General features: G+C 39.7%; 1 protein-coding gene across 2 annotated transcripts in view; it reads right to left on the bottom strand.

Annotated features, from left to right (window-relative positions):
* Nucleotides 1–16,784, bottom strand: part of LOC118808439 (membrane-associated guanylate kinase, WW and PDZ domain-containing protein 3) — a 152,255-nt gene that overhangs the window by 27,166 nt on the left and 108,305 nt on the right. Inside the window, exons 4-6 of one of the 2 annotated variants that reach the window (XM_036571110.1) lie at nucleotides 14,682–14,801; nucleotides 9,421–9,627; nucleotides 4,133–4,331 (exon numbers count right to left, since the gene is read on the bottom strand). In XM_036571110.1, coding sequence (XP_036427003.1) covers nucleotides 4,133–4,331; nucleotides 9,421–9,627; nucleotides 14,682–14,801 — 526 coding nt within the window. Of the gene's footprint in view, nucleotides 1–4,132; nucleotides 4,332–9,369; nucleotides 9,398–9,420; nucleotides 9,628–14,681; nucleotides 14,802–16,784 lie in introns of those variants that run through there. The other variant, XM_036571111.1, reaches the window with a different exon arrangement.

The following is a 16,784-nucleotide window of genomic DNA, read 5'->3' as shown; positions in this document are numbered from 1 at the left end:
GTTTCCTGCCGAAGATACGAGAAAAGCGGCCATAGTGGTGCTAAACCTTCAAGCAGAACAAAGTAAGTCTGAGTTTTCGTTAATATTATATTTTTTAGCTTATACTAGGACATCAGCACATACTGAGACATACAGCCAAGATGGTAAAATGGGCATCAAATGTTGTGGCTCCCAAGTTGGTTTGATCTTTGTTGAAAGGACAAAATGGCTTTTCTTAACATTTGGGTTGTTTACCCCTGATGTAGGGGTGTGTACTTGCAGCAGGATGCTGCTCTAACGGTGGACCAATCAGAACAGACTGAGCAAGCTGACCAATCAGAGCACACTGGGTTCATCAGGAATGGGGTTTAAAGACACATGAGCTCTAACTATTACTTTTTCAGACAGAGGGTAAATAGAGAGTATGAGAAAAATAATGTGCTTTTGAAAAACTGAAGCATGTAAATCTATTCTAGTAGACACCAAAAATAAAATAATGATCACGGAAAATTAGCATAATAGGTCCCCTTTAAAGTAAATATATGCCCTAATGTGCTGCACACTTAACTTTATTTAAATATATGGTGTAAGACCATCAACTTCTCCAGATACGTGATCAATGAAGCTAATGTAATATCTCAGAGAATGATGTCATTCTACTGTCAATCATGCAAAGCTCTCATGCAAATGGCTACTTCTGTTTATATCGGCTATGCAGCAAGTGCAGAATTATGCAGGAAACTGTACTTGTACTTATATTAATATTAATTAATTAATATTAATACTAATATTTTTGCAATTGGCAAAAAAGTGTTATTTATTTTGATTTACAAAATTGTCAAACATTTCCAGCTTTCTATATTAGAAAACAATTTGTTTACACCTATAAAGACCCATGCGTTTAGGTGAAATTGTGCTAATGCATCTGTCCAGTATTAATGTGACTGATAACTTGGGAATAAGTTGGAAACAGTGAAATATTTATGAACATGCACATGAACATACGCACAAACACACACACACACACACACACACACACACACACACACGACTTGACTCACAGTTCTTTAAAGAGCATCTAGGCCACAGTGTGAGCTATATTTACTTCTGCTCTATGACTGCTACTCTGCTGCTGTCTTCTGTTCTCAGCCAAGACAAGGTTCCAAAAAAAGAAAGCCAAAGCACTAACTAAATAATGGAACTTCCGCTGTCTCTGAAACCACAGACGCTGGCTAAAACAGGATGTGACCTACCACAGTCTCCTTTGCTTCTGGGGAGAACAGCAGTTTGCTGCTTACTAAAGCTAACACATATTACCATTTACATTTCTTACAAAATAACCCTGTTCTCTATAAAACACTGCACTGAACAGACCCAGTGTATCACATTAAGTAACAACCAAGGAATGGGACCACTGTGGTTAGCATTGCTTGGTGTTTCACTTATATTTTTAGTATGGACTGACATATCAAATCCTCCAGGATACAGAATGTTCAGAAAAATTCTTTCTGTAAAGCACAATTATTTGATAACTAATCATTATAACTAATCACAACATAAAACACAAATACTGTATACTAATCCCAATGCAAACAAATACTGTATATTGTTGCTCTCAGAACAAAATCCTGTATCTCCATTTATACTGTTTAAATTTTTTGACATAATTTGAAAATGTCAAATGTCCTTTACACTGTAGAAAAATTTCATGATGAATGGATCTATCGAAACAGTTTAAATCACTTAGAATAAAATTTCTGTACAATAAATGTTAAAAGGTAAGAAGGTTTTTTCCTTTTTCCTGCAAAGTTACCATTTTGGAGATACCAACAGCCATGCCACAAATAAAAGGCCTGTACAGAGAGAAACCAAACTACTTAACATGGAAGGTAGATGTTGCATAAACACAGTATTGCTATGCATGTAAACACTTCAAATGAATTACTCCCTTAAAATGATTTTTGCTAGTAATGGGTGTGCTGCTGTTGATGTAAATGCATGCAGTGTTTTGCATGCCTTTTGGCCTCTGACTTAAATGAATGCTTTTTTTTTTACTTGTGATGCCAAAAGTTAAAATTTATTGAAATAACGCCATGTGCTACATTTTAAAAGTGCAATCAGTGACTCTGAATGAAAGAATGAAAGTGCTTGACCTGAGTAGGCAAGACAAGAGTAACTAGAAGACTGGGGCACTCAAATCGTCATGAAGACACACACGACATATGTAAACAAACTACACAGCTGCCAGCTGTTAACTGACTGGCAAACAACATCTAACATATGCTGCTATCAGATTACTCATATCAACATTTAGAACCTTCAAAATGTAGGATGCTTACTAGTACTGGTGATAACTTCTGGGATGCATTCTGGCATACAGTACACACACTATATGGACAAAAGTATTGGGACACCTACACATTACACCTGCAGACAATAATATGGAGCTGTTACCCCTTTGCAGCTATAACAGCTTCCACTCTTCTGGAAAAGCTTTTTACAAGATTTTGGAGTGTGTCTGTGGGAATTTTGCCCACTCATCCAGAAGAGCACTTGTGAGGTCAAAAACTGATGTTGGACAAGAGGACCAGCTGGCAACCTCCGTTGTAGTTCATCCCAGAGGTGTTTGATGGGGTTGAGGTCAGTGTTCTGTGCAGGCCAGTCAAGTTCTTCCACACCAAACTCACCCAGCCATGCCTTTATGGATACTGCTTTGTGCACTGGAGCACAGTCATTGTGGAACAAAGAAGGGCCTTCCTCAAACTGTTCCCGCAAAGCTGAAAGCATACAATTGTCCAAAATGTCTTGGTATGCTGAAACATTAAGATTTCCCTTCACTAAGGGGTCTAGGCCAACCCCTGGAAAACAAGCTCACAGCATTATCCCTCCGCCACCAAACATTACATTTGGCACAATGCAGTCAGGCAGGTAATGTTCTCCTGGCACTTGCCAAACCCAGACTGGTCCATAAGACTGCCAGGTAGAGAAGCATGATTCATCACTCCACAGAATGCATTCCCACTGCTCTAGAGTCCAGTGGTGGCGTGCTTTATACCACTCCCCACCTCCATTTGGCATTGTGCATTTTGATTTTAGACTTGTGTGTAGCTGCTCGGCCATGGAAACCCATTTTGTGAAACTCCTAACGTGTAGTTCTTTTGCTGATGTTGCTTCCAGAGGCAATTTAGAACTCTTTAGTGAGTGATTCAACAAAGGATAGGCACTGTGCGCTTCAGCAGTCAGTGACCTCATTCTGTGAGGTTGCGTGGTCTACCTCTTAATGGCTAAGCTGTGGTTGCTCCTAGGCGCTTCTGTTTCACAATAATAGCATTTACTGTTGACAGGGGCAGATCTGGCAGGACTGAAATTTCACAAACAGACTTGTGGCAGAGGTGGCATCCTCACTGAGTCACTGAGCTCATCAGTACGACTCATCCTACTGTCAGTGTTTGTCTATCGAGACTGCAAGGCTATGTGCTTAATTTTATCCCCATTTTAGCAATGGGTGTGGCTGAAACACCTGAACTCAACAATTAAGAGGTGTGTCCCAGTACTTTTGTCTATATAGTGTAATTGTTCTTCCCTATATTTTTAAAAGCATTGTCAACACATGGTCCTGTAATGAAAGCACAAATAATCCATTACACTAAAAATGGTTGAATCGTCACTGAGTTTACTACATATGAAACAAAGGGACAATTTGAGACACTCTGTATTCTCTTTAACAGTACTGCACTATGGTGGCAGTAAATAAATGAAGGTGAAAATAACAGTTGAATGATAAGTTTATTATCCTAACATGAGAATAAAAACCTTAGCATGAAATGTCAGCCTATCGGGCTGGTTACCAAACCAAGCGGCTGAGGTTTAATAGAGAGCCCCTGTGTGTGCTGTAATGGGCAAAGCAGCGCACAAAGCAAAAGACTTATTGTTATGCGTGTTGTATGCCACTTGAGAATATCAGCTTATGAAGTAATTAAGTACAATGAGATTTATGAATGCAGTCAAAATATGACTTAAAATATGGATAACAGGCAAGTAATAAACTAATGACAAACAATTAAGGAGTAAAATAGAACTGTGGTGACATCATAAAGAATACTCTGGGGATGTCATAATGAACTCTGTGGTGACATCATAAAGGAAAACTTACTCGATGAAGTAGACCATGCCAGTTTCAGTGTAGGCCATCTCCCAGTTATACGGTAGTGGTTCGAGGCTGTCGTCTCTGGGCAGAGAACTCCAGGTGCGAAGCTCCCCACCGCTGCTGTTGCCTCCACGAACGCCACCGCTGCTGCTGCTATTGGACTGAGTGTAGCTGGGCACTGGCCTCCTCCACTCTTCACTTCCCTCTGAAAAAGAGAGAAAGAGAGGGAAAGAGAGTGTGTGTGTGTGTGTGTGTGTGTGAGTGTGTGAGTGTGTGAGTGTGTGTGTGTGTGTGTGTGTGAGTGTGTGAGTGTGTGAGAGAGAGAGAGAGAGAGAGAGAGAGAGAGAGAGAGAGAGAGAGACATACACACTGATAAGAGTTATGACACAATGCAAAGCACTACACAGGAGTGGGGGGAGTGATTTGCATGTGAAGGTAGACTGAAAGACAGACAACATCTCTTCCAGTTTCGCCTGTGAGAAGGAGAGATGAAAAGACAAACATATCCCCACAAACACAAGGAAAAAAATAAGATCCTGACATGATAAACACAAAGGTTCTCCAGGTGAAAAAAATAACTTTCTTAAAAATAAAACGTAGCTTTCAATTAAAAATCTTAAAGATTTATTGTTGGTTACTGATGTTAAAATACACATTGCAGTTTAAAGTTATGTAGCTACATAATGACATACAGTACTGTGCATATGTCAGAGACAGCCTCCCTTTGTTCATTTAGTTTCTAGTCAAACCAGTCACCAAGAACAAGTTATTCATTTTTCAGGGGATATTGCTGAAAAGATTAAACATAAGTTAATCCACTTGCATAAGGAAGCTGAAAGTCAAAGAAAAAAGCGGTAAAACAGGACTTTCCAAAACTTATGAAAAGATATAGAGAAAACTGGACTCCTAACAACCACGCAAGGCCTGATATACCACCAAAAATGTCACCATCAGATAAACAGTACTTAAAGCTTTCATCTTTGAGAGAGAGAGAGAGAGAGAGGAGACAATCAAGCTCCACTCTTGCTTCAGATCTGAAAAAAGATCTGTTTCTGTCCATCCTTCCACTGTGTGAAGACAACTCAACACTATAGGTCTAAAAGAATTTTTAGCTGTAAAGAAGCTGTTACTGAAATTAGGAAACATTGCAAATCAAACAAAGAAGCTGTTGGTGTTCTCAAAACAATGGACTGATCACCCTAGTGGGTAAGAGAAAAAAAATACCTGAACATTTCTTTGAAAATCTTAAAGCTTGTCATTCGAAAAGAACAGAAGCTGTTTTAAGGGCAAAGCCTTTTACTAAAATCTGAAAAATATGTTTAGTTGTTGAGTGTAAGTTTCTGTTAATTATGGTTTCTGTTTTTTTCAGACTGCAGAAAAAAATAACCATTAGAACTGGAAATGAAATAAATGAAGAGCGGTCTCTGAGATTTGCCCAGTATTGTAGGTCAATGCAAACCCTCAATAAGCAGTCCAACAAAACTGCATGTTGAAGTGGGGGATGGGTCGTCTATATGCATACGCATCCTTAGTAACACAGTTAGAGCTACTATTTTTTACACCAAAAGTGGCACAAGCCATCAAAGCAAATATTAAGATACTCTAAGACATCTTCATTCAACTTCTTTCTGTGCAAGTGAGGGGATTATTTGCTCCAGCGAATATTCAACAGCTATTTCCTCTCCATTGGTTTCAGCCACGGCTGTGACAAGAACATTAACCAATCCCAACAGCAATCCATAACTATGCAAATGCACAGCCACTCTGAGATTCAGAAATTAATCAATAGCAATACACTCGAGGGCCCTGCCTACCACAGGCAAGACATGCATATTCTGCTTGGTACCATGGCAACAATGCCTACTTTACAGATACTCGAGTTTTTTTTCCTCCCACTGTTTCAATACATTTCCATTAAGATGACTTCCATTATGATGTCCATTACGATAGACTGTGTGCGCTAGATCAAAGCAGATCAAGAAGGACGTGGACACAATGCATCTGGTTATAGCTCTCTTGGCCAGCTTGTTCTCTCTTTCTCTCTCTGTTCCTGCCTCTCTCTCTTTCTCAAATCCCCATCTCTGCAGCTGTCAAACGTCAAAAGGCTCAAGATTCAAAAACGAACATGCCTAAACAAGTCGTTACATGGTAGAGGGGTTAAGCTGGGTCATAGCCTGGGATGATTCACCCTGTGTGCATATGGAGGGGCCATATAGAATGCCACAGCACACACAGCCACAATACTGCATAATATAAATAGGCTGTCTGTACTTCTGGCTGCACATATATAGCAGATCAAAGGTATGCTGTTTGTAATTCAGGATCTTTTACTGCTGTTTCTCAGGGTATAACTTCTAATTCCCAAAAGATCATTACCTGAAATACATTCCAAACAGCATCTGAATCTGGTGTGACTAATTAGGACGGTTTGCTGAAGGATTGCTTGTTTGATTGACAGGTACCCTTTCCTCTCATGTAATTGACAAACACTGCCAGCAATTCTTACATCATTTCTCAGAATAGCATTCCATCTCACAGCCAAATGGACGCTACTATATCTATATAATTTTGCTGAATGAATGCTGTATATATGGCTGCGCAAAAATAGCTCCTGCTCAAATCGCTACCTCGGCTCACTAGAATGTATTCAGCTATGCAGTGTGGACAGTCCTGTCGCAGTGAATATCGTAGCTTGCTTTTGAGGAAGGGCGAAAGTCTGCTGAAGGAGGTTGATAACTGAGTGCACATGATCAGTGTTGTCTTCCGCCATCGCATCATTCCATCCCAATGCGGAACTCCGGTTCTTCGGGGACAGCGCATGACCGGAGGAGTTTATCACTGTCTCAATGGCACGGCGTGTTAGTCGCAGCAGGCTAAAGGCAAACAAGCCTCTCACTCTCAGTGTCAGATTCTCCTTGAGTACAGCAAGGACAGTTCGCTCCTCTGAGAGAGAACACATGACACTGGGTTGATCACTAACACATGGTCCTATTCTGCCAAAGTAAAGGAGTCTGCGGTTAAGAACAGAGGAGCTGAGTACTGAATTTACAATGTTTATGGTGCCTTGTAGAATCTGGACATGTTCATAAGAATGGATGTGTAATTTCAAAGCTTGGAAGTGTCTTAGTTCAGGGCTAAAACTGGCTTGACTTCAGTACGCAACAGTAATTCGCATACTTGTCAATATCTTTGCTGTTGTAGTAAGCATAGTTCAATAACAGAGAATTTGTAATTGATATTTTATGAATAAAGAGCTCTAAATAGGGGCACAACCTAATGTGGGGTACAATTTTTGTGTAGTTGAACATAAAACAGGTTCAAGCAGATTGGGCTCTTGATTATTATCTCATTCATATAGCATCATTATCTGCAAATTTTCACGACATAATTCTCAAGATTCACCACAAAGAAAGTGAGTTTTTTCATCATAAGTGCTTCTTAATTACCGAGCTGTGTGTATAAGTAATATAATCTATCTTGGAGTCTGTATTACAGAACCATTCAGAAGTATAAAACAAACTTACAGAGTTAGACAGGCTAAAGTACAGCCTCCACACATTGGGGTTAGTTTTAACACGCAGTTACAATTAAGCTGCCCAAAGAAAACAGTCATACAGTCAACAGGCCATATCCTCCTAATATACAGTGCTGTGCAAAAGTCAGAGACATTAAATACAAGTTATTCATTTTTAGGATATATTTCTGATGAGATAAGGAATTGCAAAATCAAAGAAAATTAGAGAAAAAACAGGAGTTTCCAAACACACAGTTAAAAAATAATTAAAAGATGGGACTCCTAACAACCGTGCAAGACCTGGTTTACCACCGAAACTGTCACCATCAGATAAACATCACTTTCATCTTTGAGAGATAAAATCAGCTCCACTGTTTTTATCCATCTTTCTACTGTGAAAAGACAACTTAATGCTATAGGTCTGAAAAGATGCGTAACTATCAAGAAATCATCACTGAGAAAAAGAAAGAGACAAAAAAAGAAGACAATTTGCACCAGAACACCAAAACTAGACTAATTTTAAGGACCAATGAGTCTAAATTTGTAATTGAGAGTACTTGGATCGTAAGAAGCAGGAAAATGCAACCAACTTCTAAAACTAAACTTTGGAGGTGTGGAAAAATATCTCTGCAGATTTCTTTGAAAAACTGAAAAACAAGTCTTGAACAATGAACAACATAAGCTTTGTAAATAAAATAGATTTCAATTTTATCATGTTATTTGCACTTCGACTTTGTAGTGAAACATAAATTTACCAGTCTTTGACACAGATTCTTTCACTAGTCATATATATTTAATGCAAATATATTTTCCATATTTAGGTTGAAAAGCTAGGTTAAAAACAACACAGAACTGTACTGAATTAAATATGTTTGCATCATTTTACCAGGCTATTAAAGTTAATGTGACAATTAGCCCCTAAGTCAGTATGAAAGAATAAAAAAAAATTATATATATTTTTTAACCACATTATTACAGTATATAGAATATATATAGATATAGAATAGGGTACATTCTATTTACACTTCATATCATTCACAAATGGTAAGTGCCTTATTGAATACTGTAATAATGCACCTTTTTAAGTTATTAAAACTATTATCATGACTTTCTCAGTATTAAAATAGTGAACATTTTTTAATGAAGTTTACAGTTTGTAGCAGAGATGTGTAGGCTGCCTGTATAAAAAGATTATTAATCTTTTTTTTTTTACACAATTTTCTCCCCAATTTAGTTGTTTCCAATTCCACCCACTAGTTAGAACTCCCCCAAACGCATGATACTACCAACGCTAGGAGGGCGAAGGCTAGCACAGGCTTCCTCCGAGACCTGTGAAGCCAGCAACCGTATCTTTTCGAACTGCCGCTCACGCAACGTCATTGGACAGCTGAACGTGCTCGGAGGAAAGCGCCAACTGCCAGTTCTGTTACATCAGCTAACAGACGCCTGCGCTGAGTAGCATCGCGTTGAGTGATGGGGAAGAAGGGGGGACCATCCTACCCACCCAGAGAGAGCGAGGCCAATTGTGCTCTCTTGGACTGCCTGCCACGGATGGCTGTAGCATCACCAGGGATCGAACTCACCATCTCCTGATGATAGGGCCAACGCTTAGATGGTTGTGCCACTCAGGGAGCCCCAAAGGATTATTCATCTTGCTCAAATAATTTTAAAATGATTAAACAACAAACAATCAAAACAATCAATTAGGTTGCGGTCCACTCTCCCTTACCTGTGTAATGTACACACATGTAAACACACAGTACAATCAGTATCCTCACACCTGGAAGCCCGTTGGGCAGTGCTGGCCGCTCCTCATCATCCTCTTCCTCAGGGACAACACTGTCCTTGCGGTCCATCTTGCTGACAGAGGTGGTGCGTTTGCGTTGGACTTCTGTGCCAAACTCTTCCTCAAACAAGACCTGGTCAACCAGATCAGGCTGAACCAAGGTGGGCTCTGCTGGGGGTTTGGGTGTGCCATAGTAGTTACCTTTAAAAAACAAAAGAGTCAAGTCAGGATTCTGTAATAATGTGCTCTGTTTTTTTTTTAAAGCTATTAAAAACCATTGTGATGCTCATGGTACAATCTTGACTGTTAGGTTTCTTGGCAACCATAGCCTACTGTTAATGGGATCCTGCTGTTTTTTCAAAATTTCTATGTCTAGAAGACAAATATAATAATTTTATCTGATAAACAAGATCAGTGAACCTACATGTGAGTTTTGAACTTTAAGATGCTGAATATAGCAAAATTGTGGTAAATCTGAAAATCTAAGCTTTCTTTGGGTACTACTTTACCTTTACACCACTATTATTATACTTCTCTGCAATGAATTGATTTAAAAGAAAAACATTTTTTTAGGCCATCAGCTCCTCAAAAACAATGTCTCAGGCATCAGACACTGCATTCATAACCATTTTATTTAAAACTTTCTCTGAGGTAACTTTAAGAGGAATTAAACTCCTTAAATGCCTGGTTTGTTTATATCTTAATCATATAATTAATGAAAAAAATTGAAAGATCAGTGAAATTCTCCTTTACTGGTGGAATAATTGTTTTCTTATATTTTTTATTGATAATAAATTCAATAAATTATGCTGCATTTTGTTGCTGATTTGTCACCCTTTAACCGTGGTAAATTCAACGCACATCTTCTGTGGATTACTGCTTTTTTTTTACACATAACAGTGATAAAGTACCAGGTTAAAATTCCATAAATTCAAAATTCAGGAAAGTCCGACTTCATAGCTTCACTCTACCAACAACATGACTCCACACACTGTTGAATATGTGCTGAAAAAGATTTTTTAAGTGGCTGCTCAAAGCACGAACACTGGGAGTCAGCACCTTTCCTCTTCTAAATGGCTTTAAAGGAATGCCCTCTATCTCATACAGCTGTGGAGCAGCACTCTCACGGCAGAGATTCATGAGAACTCTTTCAAGGCTACAGGTTATGCTAAGTAAATCTAAACCACTGGGACTTGGGTACCTGGCGCACTGCCAAAGAAAACAACTGCTCTGGATTGTACCTCCTCATCTCCACAGCACAGAATATAAATCCCCAATACAAACACTAGAACTTGTTAGTATTGTGGTCAGTGTCACTACCAGGCATAAGTCAGCACGAGACTAAACTGCAGAAAAGGGGACTGGAAAAAAAGAAAAAAAAAAAAAGAGTAGTCCAGCTAATCCCTTGCACTCAAAAAGTACAGCATTTATTCACATGATAAATAGTCCCCAATTTCAAAACTACAATGACACATGAAGAGTAAAGGAGCTTAGAGAAAGCTTCTTTGTCTTTACTCAGTTGCAGCTCTTTCATTTCTCTAAACAAGGCTTAAGGTAGTGGCAATACAGTGTGTAGAATGAAACATCAAACCAGCTCGTTTTGGCGCTGCTGTGATAGCAATTACACTCTCCATTGGATTCAGTAATGAACCCCATCCTCCGTGTTCTATTCTAATGCAAAAAAAGAATAGTTCATTAATATTCAGCACCAAGAATGGAGCATCCAATCAGAGCTCTGTATAATGTGCTTAGATGATTTTCTAATTCAGTGGCGTGTGTTTATGTGTGTGTGCATGTGTGCGGTTTCATTAGTCTCTCTTGATGTGGCACGAAAATCACTCTCAGTATGATTAGATTCATTTCGAAGGGTGAAAAAAAAATCTCTCTTTAAATCAACTGCTCAACCTCCATAAACTACGCACAGATTAATCTAAATTATACAGATTTATATTTGTTTGCTGTCTTCTTCTTCTTCTTTAAGAAAAAAAGGAAAACAGTCAACATGTTTCCTCTTAATGTAATTAAAGAATGTGAAGGAAAGCAGTAGTTTAAGGTCAAATATTCAATTTCATTTCACAAACACAACAATCCTCGTAATCATCAGTTAGATTAAACCTCCTCCTTTGAACCATATATTATAAGTAGCTTAATTAGAGAATAGGAATGGAAGTCACAGGAGAATATGCTTTTTTTAAACACCAATTAATTACTGTCTATAACTCCCTTCACCTCTTTCTGAACATGCAGAGGGATTATGAATGCTCTGACAGCACAAATCCTCTACAGTGCACTGACTGGAGGAGAGATGAACCCAAACACAGAATAGTCATAGCTAGGTGCAGGAGAAGTGCTAAGTTAAGCCTTGTCTCATCTACCCACTAACTTTGATTTATCACCAAACAAACACGTTTCAATGTGTGAGAGATGTAAAGTTGTGACCACAGTTCGGCATCCAGGTATATTTATGGTATAATTTGTCACCACCGATCTACAAGGAGCTATATAATCTGTCTAAGAAGGGAAAGGTGCCTCAGCGTTTTCCTAATGTTGTTGACATTTTGGCTGAGGGTGAAGGTTATTTCCATGCCCACGAAGCATAATAAGATGACAATCTAAATAAGGGAATGCAATGAAATGGCACTCGATGTGCTCTAGGCTAAAAAAAAGACTCCATAGCACCTACACACTTCACATACTTAGAAAGGCCTAAAATGTTAACATACACAACATTATGTGGACACCTGACCGTCACAAATATATGACCTTCTTAGACATCCCATTCCAAAACCACTGCCATTAATATAGATTTGCCCCCTCTCCTTTCCAGCTGTAACATCTTCCACTCTTCTGTGAAGGCTTTTCACAAGATTTGGGGGCGTGTCTAGCAGGGCATAAATTTCACGAAGTGACTGGTGGCATCCTATTACAGTGCAACATTTAAAGTCACTGAGCTCTTAAGTATGACCCAATCTACTGGCAATGTTTGTCTGTGGAGACTGCATGGCTGTACTTGATTTTATACACCTGTAATACACTAATTAATTGAAAGAGGCATGTTATGTAATACTTTGTAGTGCAGCACTGCATCTCTCAGCCTCATCCTTCATGAGCCTGATCAGTTTGACAAAATTCATGAATTTGCATGCTTTTTCTGTTTTTGTCATCATTAGTGTTCTTTCACAACACTAAGTCTTGCATCCACTGGAAATCTTCCTACTGTTATAAAGAAATCTTGACTGCTAGCGCAGCCACTGATGTAGAGGCCAATAAATATAGATGTGATATTCAGCTTCCTAGCAGTACCATTAGCTATGTGGCTTCTTTCTGCATCAGCTAGCAGCCTGTCCTCAAGTATCTCTCCCCAAGGTGCTGCTAGTTTTTCAAAAGTTCCTCTACCTTTAAGATATAATCCTGAGAAGGGGGTTTTCCAAGTCTTCAAACCAGAAAATCTTCCTCTAGAGACTATCACAGCACCACAGTACAAGGCAAGTAGACATGTTTACAACAGATGTAGCAATGATTCAATTTTCAATTTTGGCTGGAATGTCTCTTGTGTAGGCATTAGAACATAAGATGTCGTGGGACCACGTAACTTAATGAAACATTACACAAAAAGAATTTATATCTGGGAACACGTTGACATGTTGATTTAAATACTAAGAATAACTAGATCTGAAACACAGCGATTGTTACAGTAATTGTTCAGATTCAGCCAACAGTGAATAAATGACAGGTGCCCCATTGAGACATTCTGTTTCAATGAGCCACAGGTCTTTATTGCTCAGAATCAAGTCATAACTGGAAAGAGTTCATATACAATAAAATAGGAGGCCGCCTGCGAAGCAAGAAGCAAAAATCAATCTACACTATTGACAAAAGAGAATCATATAGCCTTGAAGCACAAAGGAAGAGTTTTCTGAGCACAGCTTACGTCTAATCTTGGTGTTAAAAGAGAATTCCCTTTGGAAATCCTTACTAGTCCATGGTCAAATCTAGCCACCTTCTGTTGCATCTGAACACATTTGCAATGGTGTCCCATGCCCCACTTCTCCAACATGGCAAAGCTAATTCCAGTTCAGTGCTGGCCTGGCCTCCTGGAAATCAAAGCTAATGGCAAAGCTTCATTTGTGTCCCAAAAAGCAGCTCATTTATACATGAAGGCAAAGGAAACACGGTGAAAAAGAACATAAACTGTTTTTTTTTAATTGAATATACATTTAATGTGCCATATGTGTGTGTGTGTATGTGAGTGTCTGTGTATGTGTGTGTGTGTGTGTGTGTGTGTGTGTGTGTGTGTGTGTACTAAAAGCGCAGTGCCTGTCTCTCTCTCTCTCCCTCTGAGGATGGGCACATATGGACATGTCTGTCTGACATGCCTGGCCATCCCAGCAGGTTTTCTTTGGCATAGCCTCGACCGCAGAGGCAACATGGGGCCGCATTAACTCCACTAGCCTAGCACAGTCAGGCTCCGATGCACTCTCTATCCCTCTCTCTCTGTCCTCTGGGTAGAGATCCAGACCCGTCTACAGCCACTCCAGAGAAAATGGCTCAATTTGCTTTTGTATTTTCCTTTTTCTTGTTTAAGCACATGAACAAAAAATGTACCGACCCCAATCCAGGCAGGACAAAAAAAAACTGTGAAGGTTATGTACAAGTGGCCCACTCAAGTGGCAGGGCTTAATTCAGCCTCATTGCTTATTTCAACACGATCGAAGGGAACTACTCCAAGTTGATCAGAAATAGAGCAATGTAATGTTTGTTTTTTCTCCAAGCTGGGCATATTTACTGTGATTATGCCCTCCCTTAGGCCCCGAGGCATATGTGAAGCTGCTCCAGTGAGGTTTGATATCATTACAGTGACCAGATTACCCCTATCCCTGTCTTTATGTGTGCTTTACAGCAGTTCAGCTGAAAGCGGTGCAAAGCACGTTTGCACCATGTAATCTCACACTAGCAGAGTCACCATCTTCCGCAGAATGAATCTTAAGCTAAATTCATCCCTCAGCTTAGCCAGAACCAAATGTAACATATCTGAACTTGCTCTTGGCTATGAGGCGTTTCCAAAGACGTACACACACTCCCTCTCTCTCCCTCTCTCATATATATAAATGACAGAGCATTATATACCACACGATGCTTATTATAAAACAGTATCAGATTTGCCAGTGCATATAGCATTTTATCAATGAGCTAAAATTACCATGTACACACAATATCAACATTACACATCACAATCTGCCTCCTCAAGAACTTACCATCGTAAGTTCCACTCTCCAGAAGCAGCCCACTTTCCTCTAGGATCCTGAAATCATTCACACTGATGAAGTTATAGTCCACTCCCGGAACTTCTCCTTCTCTGGGCAGCCGGGTGGTACCTGCAAATACAGTACATACAGTTAGCTTGTAAATGCTTGAAAAAGAGTGCCAACTCCAGCAACCTCAGAGTTCTTAAACACAGTCTCTTACAACATATCAAAGTTGGGATAGTTTTCACATCAATGGAATTATCACTACTCATCTGATTCATTAAGTAAACATTCTTATGTCACCTAAAATCCAGTTGACTGTTTGCAAAATAACATCTGACACACCTCTTAGCCAATCCCAATCTGTCTAAATGCTACTTCTGTTAAGGGAAGTAAAAGTATGGACAAAACTCCTCAGAACAAACCTGCAGTAAGAACACCACTGGCAGTAAATTAGTCAGAAGTATTAGGCTAACAGATGTGAAAAAGGTGTTACTGAGGAACTAGTTTCAGGCTCAGATGATCCGTTTCCATTTTGCACACAAAGCTGGTCACAAATATTAGGATTTTGTCAGTTGCATTCTGACATGCTGACATCCTATCCATACGTCTTTGTATATGCACTTTGGTGCAACGTTCATCATTCAGACAGGAAAAAAGTTTTGTTTTCCAGGATAAACTCTAGCCAGAAATAGAAAACAGCTGCCTGCACTGGACATCGTGATGAAAAAACAAGCCTTTTAGAGCAAGATATATACCGATCAGGCATAACATTATGACCACCTCCTTGTTTCTACGCTCATTGTCCATTTTATCAGCTCCACTTACTATATAGGTGCACTTTGTAGTTCTACAATTACAGACTGTAGTCCATCTGTTTCTCTGCATACTTTGCATAGCCCCCTTTTACCCTGTTCTTCAGCGGTCAGGACCCCCATGGACCCTCACAGAGCCGGTACTATTTGGGTGGTGGATCAGTCTCAGCACTGCAGTAACACTGATGTGGTGGTGGTGTGTTAGTGTGTGTTGTGCTGGTCTGAGTGGATCAGACACAGCAGTGCTGCTGGAGTTTTTAAACACCTCAGTGTAACTGCTGGACTGAGAATAGTCCACCAACCAAAAATATCCAGCCATCAGCGTCCTGTGGGCAGCGTCCTGTGACCACTGATGAAGGACTAGAGGATGACCAACACAAACTGTGCAGCAGTAGATGAGCTATTGTCTCTGACTTTACATCCACAAGGTGGACTGACAAGGTAGGAGAGTCTAATAGAGTGGACAGTGAGTGGACACGATGTTTAAAACTCCAGCAGCAATGCTGTGTCTGATCCACTCGTACCAGCACAACACACACTAACACACCACCACCACGTCAGTGTTACTGCAGTGCTGAGAAAGATCCAACACCCAAACAGTATCTGCTCTGTGAGGGTCCATGGGGGTCCTGACCACTGAAGGACAGGGTAAAAGGGGGCTATGCAAAGTATGCAGAGAAACAGATGGACTACAGTCTGTAATTGTAGAACTACAAAGTGCACCTATATAGTAAGTGGAGCTGATAAAATGGACAATGAGCGCAGAAACAAGGAGGTGGTCATAATGTCATGCCTGATCGGTGTATATCTGTACGATCTTCACAGTCGCCTCTCCCTACAGGATGCACCAAAACAGCAGGCTGTAACTGGTTGTTTTGCAAGTCATTCTGTCTTGTGAGCCTAACAGCCTCTTTCTGACAAGGCAGACAGTTTTTGGCCACATTGTGTAGTGAAAAGAAGTCTGGCTTGCAAGACTACCGAGGAATGGTGGACACATGTTATTCTGATCATTCTGAGAGTGTGCTGTTTTTATTTCATTCCTGATGCTGAAAAAGTTTTGAATGAATCTATGTTGGAGGCAACATTCACAGCCCAGTGTCAAAACTATTAACAGACAGATTTACACCGGCTCTGAGCTAAACTTTATCTGGTTATTATTTTAATTTGATGTCGAACAATAAATACTGTGACAAAAAAGGGTAAGATTAGTTAGTTAACCAGTTAGCTTTCCTTAACTTCGTCGCTAACAGTTAGCTTTATAAACAGTCAGATTAAACGGGACTGTATGTCACTCACG

The sequence above is a fragment of the Colossoma macropomum genome, unplaced genomic scaffold (assembly GCF_904425465.1).
Source record: "Colossoma macropomum unplaced genomic scaffold, Colossoma_macropomum, whole genome shotgun sequence".
Classification (NCBI taxonomy): Eukaryota; Metazoa; Chordata; class Actinopteri; order Characiformes; family Serrasalmidae; genus Colossoma; species Colossoma macropomum.
Note: the sequence above shows the minus strand (reverse complement) of the source record. Positions and strands in the feature narration are given on the sequence as shown.